This window comes from Saccostrea echinata, unplaced genomic scaffold (assembly GCF_033153115.1).
Source record: "Saccostrea echinata isolate AGI-Se365-2 ecotype Australia unplaced genomic scaffold, CSIRO_AGI_Sech_v1 ptg000015l, whole genome shotgun sequence".
Taxonomy (NCBI): domain Eukaryota; kingdom Metazoa; phylum Mollusca; class Bivalvia; order Ostreida; family Ostreidae; genus Saccostrea; species Saccostrea echinata.
In genome coordinates, this window is record NW_026889764.1 from 15,486,274 (window position 1) to 15,496,514 (window position 10,241).

General features: G+C 30.4%; 1 protein-coding gene across 1 annotated transcript; it reads right to left on the reverse strand.

Annotated features, from left to right (window-relative positions):
- Positions 1-1,314: 1,314 nt before the first annotated feature.
- LOC133187918 (probable U2 small nuclear ribonucleoprotein A') lies at positions 1,315-6,546 on the reverse strand. The gene is made up of 7 exons (XM_061323314.1): positions 6,453-6,546; positions 6,171-6,249; positions 5,808-5,890; positions 4,805-4,944; positions 3,702-3,822; positions 2,538-2,637; positions 1,315-2,111 (listed from the first exon to the last, which is right to left on the reverse strand). Exons 2-7 carry the CDS (start codon positions 6,192-6,194, stop codon positions 2,064-2,066), a joined length of 516 nt encoding a protein of 171 aa, XP_061179298.1. The 5' UTR covers positions 6,195-6,249; positions 6,453-6,546; the 3' UTR covers positions 1,315-2,063.
- Between the last annotated feature and the right edge of the window lie 3,695 nt (positions 6,547-10,241).

The following is a 10,241-nucleotide window of genomic DNA, read 5'->3' on the forward strand; positions in this document are numbered from 1 at the left end:
TATAACCCGGGGTCCATAATTAAAAAAAAAAATTAATTAACACAACATAGGAATGTTTGCTAATTAATGGTTCTACTGTGGTTCTGTAGATTGTTTTACTTCTTATATAGTTCCATGCGAAACTTTTATCCTCTATTGTGGTCCCGAGCTACTCTCGGAGGCCACGAGTTGAACACATAAGTGTCATCTTTTCTGGTCCAGCGGTTCTTCTTCAGAAGATTTCAAAAGATCTTTCTTAAATATTTCAATGTAAAACTTTGATCTCTTTTTGTAGCCCCACCCTAACCCCAGAGCCCATGATTTGAATAATTTAGAATCCCCTTTAAGGACGCTTAGTGCCAATTTTGGTTATCATTGACCCAGTGGCTGTTGAGAAGTCGAAAATGTGAAAAGTTTACAGACGGACGGAGAAAGGGTGATCAGAAGAACTCTCTTAACCTATATATATATATATATATATATATAAATAGATAGATAGATAGATAGATAGATAGATAGATAGATAGATAGATATACTGTTAATCACTTTTAATTCGCGTAATTACGCGAGACAGTGAGCTCGCAAAAATTTATTCTCGTGAATAATAGTATACCGTAAGATTTTGTATAGAGCAATAACCACAACTCATGAAAATTTTGTCTCGCAAATGAAGAGTCATTGACTTTCTCGCGAAAATAAGTAGTCGCGAAAATAAAGTTATGTACAGTATATATATATATATATATATATATATATATATATATATATATATATATATATATATATATATATATATATATATATATATATATATATATTACTTTGTCGGCAAGTTACGTGACACAAGTAAAGTATTATTAAAACACTTATCTACCGACTATTTGGACAATAGCTGCGACTCGGGAAATAGTTACAATAAACTTGCTATTGTCCTTATATCCAGTAAATAGGTGTATAATGTATCATGAATTACTGGAGGATCTTGAACGACCACGAGTAAAACAAAAGCTATGAAAAGGAGAAACCCGCCAAAAACATTCTTTTAATTGCGGAAGTTGTGTTTTTCTGTGTGTCCTTCCTATTTTTTTCTACATTTCTATACATAATTATGGTCCGGGTAAAGGTAAGAACATACTGCCTACCTCTTTGTTATAAACGTCCCCCTTTTTCAATCTTGGTGGCAAAAATAGGTATATAGACTAATGGGCATCCAGACAGATGGGTGACAGACTCTTCTAAGTCTTCAATGATCGAAAATAAGTCAATCCTGCTATTTAAAAATATCAATCATTAGAAATGGGCGGATCATAAATTTAGATTTAAAACATAATTCCTGTAACTTGGAGAGCTCTTTATTTGTGCAAGGAATAAAATATTTACACTTAGTTAGCACATGCATCTGTACAGAAGTACAACATTGTATGTAAGCCTGTAAGTCGCTACAGCTCAAAGAAAGATAACCACAACATATACTTAATCCACAAAAGAAAGTTGCTACAGTAATCAAGACCACCAATAAAAATGACTTGTTTGGTGTATTCCACCACCCATTAAAGTCATCCCTAACCGATCATTTTTTCAGTACTTCATAATCTTTTTTCTATTATTTTTTTTTTGTTATTATCTTTTGTGGGGGGGGGGGGGGGGTATCGAAAATTAAGATTGAAAGTTAAGGTTTATCATTTTAAAGACATTTTTAGATTCTCAGTTTTCAGCATTATTTAAATAAAAAATCTTTCTACTTGTCCATTGTATAATGAAAACATCAGTAAATTTCTAACTCTGCGATTTTTGTGATCTTTTTCAATGTATTGTATAATTAAAAAAAATACCTACCCACCTTGAAAAAAAATGTTGGTCAGAGTACATCAAACAAATTTTTTTTATGATTGCCTAATGATGACCTATGCAAGACAATACACTATGCATATACATATATATATGATGTCATGAAATCTGGTCACTGAAAAATTGTTTCTTCCTAATAAATCATTCTTTTACATGCATACACTTTTTCTTCTAGTGTTATGTAATTTATGCTGCATAATGCGGTCTGTGATTCATAGTTTGTCCCTCTCATAAATCAGGTCTCGGACTTTTTCCTCAGTGATTTTTGCTTTGATGTAGAAACCTAAAAATAATAAGGATTCTTAATCACAGTTTTAAATATCCCAGGATAGCAATGCTTCACAATGGATCATCAGAAGGACAGTCTCAATGGAATTCCTTGTTTTACATATTTTTATATGTTTATCAGTATAATATTCAAAACTTCCATTTAAAAACATGTACTACACTGTATATAAAAATTATTTGCATACATATACTAACAATTTATGGCTGTTCAATTAATATTCAAAAAATTATTTGTACATATATGCATGTATTAGCAAAAATATTATTCTGTATACTAAGGCATTGCATCAAACTGGCATAACATCTATATATTTAGGCATTTACTTGGAGGCCAGAAACTGAGGAGGAATTTAATATCCAGTCATCTACTTTCTTTTTTAAAAAGGTTTTTTTTATTAAGACAATAATGTTTTACGTGTACCTTGCGTCGATAAATTCTCTTTGCTTCAGATCTCTCATTTTCTTCAATCTTCTTATCATCGAGGACCTCCAGCTTGGGAAAATGTGCAATGACAAAATGTCTGAAGAGAAAAAAATATTATTAGACTAACTTTTAAACCCTTGGACATGCAAAACATTATTTCTATATAATTTGAAGTGTATATATTTTATTATTATATATATTAATTATATAAGTATAATCAATTACCGGTATTAATCATTATTTTCTGAAAATTGCAATTGCTTTCACTTTTATTTATGTAATCAGAAAAGTGGTTCTATTTCTTTAAATTCCCTGCAGTCATGAAAGGTATAATACACACCTACATGTATAATGAACTTATTTTCTCTGATTCTGAACCTGAACAAGAGGCCCATGGGCCACAATGCTCACCTGAGTCACATTGACCCTGATGTTTATTAAGAAAAAGATTTCTTTTGGCATGACTAATTTTGACTCTATACTCTGACCCAACCCTATCCTCAAAGGGACTTAGGGTGACATCAATATGACTAACCTGTTTTTTCTGCTTTGAAGAAGCTTGAAGGTTTTTTTCTTTCTTGTTTACATGCAGTAGGTAACATTTGATCCTTATATATATTTTAGCCAAAATCTAACCCAAGGGGCACTCATTTGAAAATTCTATTATTCTTGTCTAATCTTGGCCTGTCTGTTCTTGAAAGAAGATATTTTCCTGTCATACCCCATGTAAAACTTTGCACTCCTATTATGGCCCCATCCTACCCCCAGGGGCCATGATTTGGACAAACTTGAATCTACATAAGTCAAGAAGCTTTCACAAAAGTTTCATTTTTTCTGGCCCAGTGGTTCTTAAGAATTTTAGTAACCCCATTGTATTTTTGCATTTTCTTGATTATCTGGAAGAGTGCATGGCCCTTATTTGAAAGAAGCTGAATCCCAAGTGCGCCAAGTTTAGTTGACATTGGCTAAGTAGTTCTGGAGAAGAAGAAGAATATGTGAAAAGTTTACGACGACAATGACGAGTAACAAAATTCAATCAGGTGAGCTTATATTGTAAAGATTTTTAGGAATTCTTCCATGTATAAGATCTGAAAATAATACATGAAGCAGATTCAATGATTTTTTTTTTCATATGATTAATCACTATAAATTTAAGTTTACCTGTAATCCATGTACTGCTGGTATGTGCCTCCATTGAAGTAACTAGGGGCAGCTTCATTGTTCATCATTGACAGAAACTTCAGGTTTGGACAAGACTTACACAGTGTGGAGATAAACAAACCTGTTATACAAAACAAAAAGATAAACATACCATCTACCAGTTTAATTCCTTTAATAAATGTATGGGGTATCCAAAACTTGCACTTTACAGTTCAACATATATGTATGTATACATAGGGAAAACAGAGAGAAATTAAATAACCTGTCTTGATTTGTAAAAGGGAGAGAGATATAAAATACCTACATATTTAAACATTACTTTAATTTTTTTTTTTTTTTTTTTTGCAATTCACTAATTATAAATACAAAACTTTACTATTGAGTATGAAGTTTTTGAGATGAATTGAATTTCAAATATATATACTTCGTAAAATAATCTCAGTTCAATGTTACTTTAAAATTTTGAAATCTTAAAAATTTGCTATAAAAGATGTAAATGTTGTAATTTTTAATCTCTACCGGAGACAAAATCAGTTTGCTATATCCGTAAAAATTTGTTATATCAGCTAGAGTCTATAAAATTTTACATGGAATTGTAAAGAATTTCACTGGGGATCCCCAAAAACCTTGCTAATTCTGTGTTTGTACTAAATGAGTTTTATTGTAAGGTAAAAACTGGAAAAAATATTAATGAAATGATGGTACAGCTGAACTTTCAATTGGTACATGTATGTTGAACATTGATATCTCAAATACTATTGAATTGGAAGTCCAAATTACTTTTTCTCAAAGAATTTTTCCCTCAGTATCTCAAATCCTCCATTATCTTGGAGTTTTTTTTCTTGCTCCATTTGAGTTCAAGAAACATGTAACAAGGTTTGACTGCATTATTTATATAATCTTTTATTTATCAAACATAACATGCTATCAAGCAGTGTCTACATTTATAAAATCAATATATAGATTATATGACAAGACTATAAGACAAGTGCTTCCTTAAGTAAATATTACAGAAATATTACAGAATATTACAGAAACAGAAAATTAACATAGTGAAAATAAAAACACATTATATTTTAAATAATGATTTTTTTTTCACTTACCTAGATTCTTAATTTTGTTGTGATTTACCCACAAAGTTTGAAGATTGGTGGAAGTTGGGATTTTCACATGTGACTCAATACTATTGTGATCCAGAACTAAGCATGTTAGTCTAGGAAAATCTATCAGAAATCGAAGGTCATTAAAAACAGAGTTAAGGAAATTGAATACACAGCTGTACATGTACATGTATATGAAGAAAAAAGAACTGATGATTTTGTTACATGTTAAAAAAAAACATTAGCTTCAAAATGAGAAAGAAAAATGTAAAACAACAAATTATAAAAATTATAAATATTTTCTTTAATTTCTACTCATGCTCAGTTATGATGATTATTGTTTTTAAATCTATTTCACTAGATGTGTAGTTCTATGCAAAATAATTTTAAATTAGAACATAGAACATTAGTGACTATAAAATAATTGATGTTAATTAGCATTAAGGACCCTCTATACACCGATGAAAAAATTTTTTTGGACTTTAAAAAAATTATATAACGTAAAGAAGGATATTTTGAAATTAACTAATTCATTTTTAATATAGGGAGCCTGCCTTTTTTATCCGGGAAAAATCTTCAAAGACAATGAAGTAGTGATTAAGAAAAATTGCCTTTCCTTACTCAGATGGAGAAAATACATGCAAATAATGTCTTCAACTAATCTATCTTGGTCTAATATAATGTTTAGAACACTTGAATTTATTTTAAATTATGTCATACAGTGCAGATTACAACTTATTCTATTTTATGTCAAGTGGCGGGTCAGTCTAACTACACAAAAGTACCCTGAAATTAGGGTGCAGTGTAGAGAGGGTCCTTAAAGGAACTCATTTGAAAATAAAGGTCTACATAAAAAAAACTAAATTTAATAGAGGATAGTATTCTCAAAGCCCAATTCTACAATCAACATACTCATACATGTATATATTACATTTTGCTTGTACATGTATATGTAATGTATAATCTGTAGTATACCAAATAAAATTCTGCAGTGAAGAAAGGATATGAAATTTTATTGTGAGTCAGATCTATTTCTTGCAAAGATTCACCCTCAGTTTCTGCCAAATTTGGAGGAATGATATCCAAATCCTGTTAATATTAAACATTTGTATCAATTTATATATGTCAACAGGTTTATATTCAATAGTTACAATGCACCAATTCATTAACGGGGCTCTGACCAAATAATTGTAAAAATTGCCATTGATAGTCAAGCAAGTGACACGTACGAGATATAAAAGGGTAAAGCGTTACAGATTTACAGCAATACTTGAGTTGTTAACCAACTGAGCGTGTGTTAATACACTTTACAGCTGAAATCTACGAGTTGACATACTGAACATGTTATACACTTGACAGCTGAAATTACCTGATATGCCAGATTTTTTCTCATTTTTGTATTCTTTTCTTAGATTTATAGCATGATCTGCATTATCCAAATTGTCGCACTGAAAATAAAAGATTTCTTTTAAAATTTTCATCGTAAAATTCATGCACTACATAATCATAATAATGGCAACTGTGCGCTGAATGTTACTGGATAACCTTGACTGCTGCTTGACTCAATCTTCAATAAAATTCCGATGTTTAAAATTATCTTCTTATATATCTAAAAATTTTCATAAAATATTTAACCAATTACAAACATTACCAATACTTGACTCGCTATATTTGGTCGAAAATCATCCTCAAAATGTGACAGTTTGTCGATTGATAGAGACAGATTGTTTACGTTGTGGCGTCCGCCATTTTGAACATCACATGACTTCCCCCTTTCAAGGACAAACTAAATACCTCAAATAGTCATGCGTGTACATCTTTATCTCTTCTATCAATTATACGCTTTGTATCTTTAGGGTTAAATTTAAGAAAGAGAAATAGTACATTTGAGTGTATGTCCTATAAATTTGATAATTTATCTGTAAGTAATTCTGTATACATGTATGTGTATCACTATGCTTACATTTTGTAGAATACTTTAGTTACATGTAGTCTAAATTGAAGTTTATAACTTTGTTCCGAATTCTAGGAGAGAGGATTCCTGTTAAAGTTATTGAAAGTATTGATTCAATAATTTTTTTTTTTTTTACACTTACCTGATTTGATTTCAGATGTACCTCTCCCATGACATTTTATAGAATAATCAGTTGAAAGGGGGGAAAAGCCTGTAGACTAACTGACTGGAAAAGTTTTGTTTCAAATTTAAGTAAGGAATGACTGTCTAGTTTGTTAGCTCACCCGAGAAGAAGACTCAAGAGAGCTTTTCTGATCGAAGGGCGGCCGACGTCCATTTGTCATGTGTCGTCCGTCCATCCCAAGAAATTCTGCTCTTTTTCTCCGATCTTGATTACCGCTAACCTTTGAAATTCCCAAGCGTGGTGCGAGGCAATTAATATATCAGCAGCTCCGAGGAAAGGATCTTAAATTTACATGTTTAGAATTAAAACTAGGAAATAAATTCTTAAGAGAACAACTGGAGGCTTTTCAATTCTTAAGGGGGGTGGAGGGGGTAGGCTTAGAAATAATCAAAGTACAGAATGTACTCCTGGGAGGTTTAAACTTTCAATCAAAGAAAGAAATATCATTATCGCAGTAATTCTTCAACATTTACAAAAAGTCAAATTGCACTGAATCATTGCTGTATACTAATAGTATCAAGATCGGAGAAAAAGCAGAATTTCTTAATTGGGTTGGGCGGACGACACATGACATATGGACATACTTATCTCTTCTATTAATTATACTCTTCGAATCTTTAGGGTAAAATTTAAGGAAAAGAAATAGTACATTTGATGTTGATAGATAAAGTGTATGTCCTATAAATTTGATAATTTATCTCTAAGTAATACTTTATATGGGAAATTGGGGTAACTTGGACACTGGGGCAACCGATCTGACATTTCCAAGATGAGACCTATATCGTCCCTTGTAGAGTTTATGTATATAAGGTGTGGTACGTACTTTTTAAACGTGGTTTTTCTTGACTGAAAGTGTCAGAATCTTTATTTTAACAACTTTTAAGTTATTTATAGTAGCTTCAAAATTTTATTTTTAGATAGTGTTTAAATACCTGCCAAAATATATCTCATTGTTATCTCAATTCACAAAAAAAGTTACGTCCAAATATGATGCTAAAAATGTCGGGAGTGCAACACCTTTTTGTGACATTCTGAAAATTCAATATTTTTTAAAGATCTGTGAAATAAATGATTAAGGTTTATGGGGAAATAAAGACTTTTCTGATAATATTCAAAATATTGAGCTTTACATGTAGACTATTATAGCAACTTTTGTTTGACCAAGTTGTGGTCATGGCTGATGTTGAAAAAATGTGATAACATGTCAGGAGTGCAACAGAAAAAATGAAGTGTTGCCAAAAAAACATCGATTTTAAAAATCTGAAAGACAATTAAGTCAAAAAAGAATTTTCAAAGTGTAAAACAATAATTGATATACAATTTAAAACTTAAAAATGTTATTGTATAAATCACAAGCAGCATTAATGAGAGTCAAGTATCTGTGCATACTCAATAATGTCAGAAGTGCAACATTTGATGTTTTGTTGCCCAGCATGAGAAAATTTTTATCAGTATACGATTCTCTGATTTTTATTTTGGAAAATATAGACCCAAAGAACATTTTTACCAAAGAGATTTATCAATTACAGGGTACGCCTGCGTTTTAGATCGCAGGCGTTTTTAGATCTATATTTCTATGGTCAGGAGTGCAAGACATATTTTAAAAGATGCAATTTTTATGATGAAAAGACTTCTACTCATGCTATATAAGAAATATTCTTTAATTAATAAGGATCTATTTGAATAATTTAGTACTAAATTATCGACAGTTTTATTGTTAAAATCCTTCTCTTTTTCAATTTTATCAATTCAGATGTGTTTTTATCTTTTCTTTGATTTTTTTAATAATGTGAAAAATACACACACTGAGAAATTGTTATAAAGTTCAAGTAATTCCACCTCAATTTCACTGAAACAACAGAACAAGTTCCGATATAATTTTCGCTTGACAATTCTACTTTACAGACTCCCATGCTCTTGGTCAGGAGTGCAACAAATATGATAGAATTATTGCTGATCAAATATGAATAAACATAAAGAAAAAATGATGAGTAGAATGTTTCTGGTTGACCTCAATTGCTTACAGTGTTTGTCCTGTGAAGGAAAATATGCTATAAAATATATATTATCCTCTAAATATATATTTTACCTATTTTCTTTTTTTTTTACATAAATAGGGAATAATTCAAGACATAAAGTCAAGTTTAAATACTTTCATGTGTTTTAATTATGAAGTATTGGACTATAGATATTTCACAATTTCGTTACCACATGATATTGCCAACATTTTATGTGTTCTGTGGTTTTAATTTCAAAATTTACTGCAGTCAGAAGTGCAATAAAACTGTTTTATAGTTATCAATTATCTTCATCCATCTTTAATAAAAAAAAAAAAAAAATTGAAGAAAATGTTTGATACTATATCTAGTACAAATGTCATTTCTGCTTGAAATTTCAGTAAGGCGTGACAATCTCGGCGATACATAATTAGCGTCTCTCAAATGATGACCTAGATTCTCATTGGTTAAGAAATTCATAACATTAGCAACTTTAGATTGTTGTTAACAAACAATGAGATGACATAAGCCACACCTCTTTACTGTAAGAAACGATGTAATTGGTTCCTTGCGTTACTCGTTGACGTCTGAACCATTTTTATTCCATGTGTATTCCATGTGTATTTCATCAGTGAATGAAAAGCTGTGTAAATTTCAGTACTGATGAGCTAATCTGGCAACCAATCTAGGTCATCATTTGAGAGACACTAATTATGTATAGCCGAGAATATCACGCCTTACTGAAAGTTCAAGCAGAAATGATATTTGTAATATTTGATGTTCAAAACATTATGTCTATCAACTAATTACAGACATTTTGCAGTTAATTCAGAGAATACACACATGTAATTGTTTTCATCGCTTAACGTATATTTTTAAATAGAATGTATATTATACATTTGAAAGCATATATCACTATAATTTCTTTTGATTATGTGTTTTAGAGAATCTTTTAGGATATAGTGATATTTTCTTTTTTTCAAATAAAGTTTTACTTATAAAAATTCTGACACTTTTTTATCCAATTGTCTATTCTATAGCAACCTTGGGAATTTGAACTAGAATGCATTTACAATATGATGATATAAGTGAAAACTATGTTACTGGTAGTTGAATTTTTTTTTTTTAATTCAATTTGGTGGTCTATTTTTTATTCACCCTGATACATGATATATTCATTGATCCAAATGTTGCTGGCTATTTCCCGAGGCTTGTAACATTACACGAATTAAAATTTAAAAAGTTTACATAAAATGCTCAATCTATTACCATTCTGCTTAAATTCAGTAAAAGCTTAATACTTCA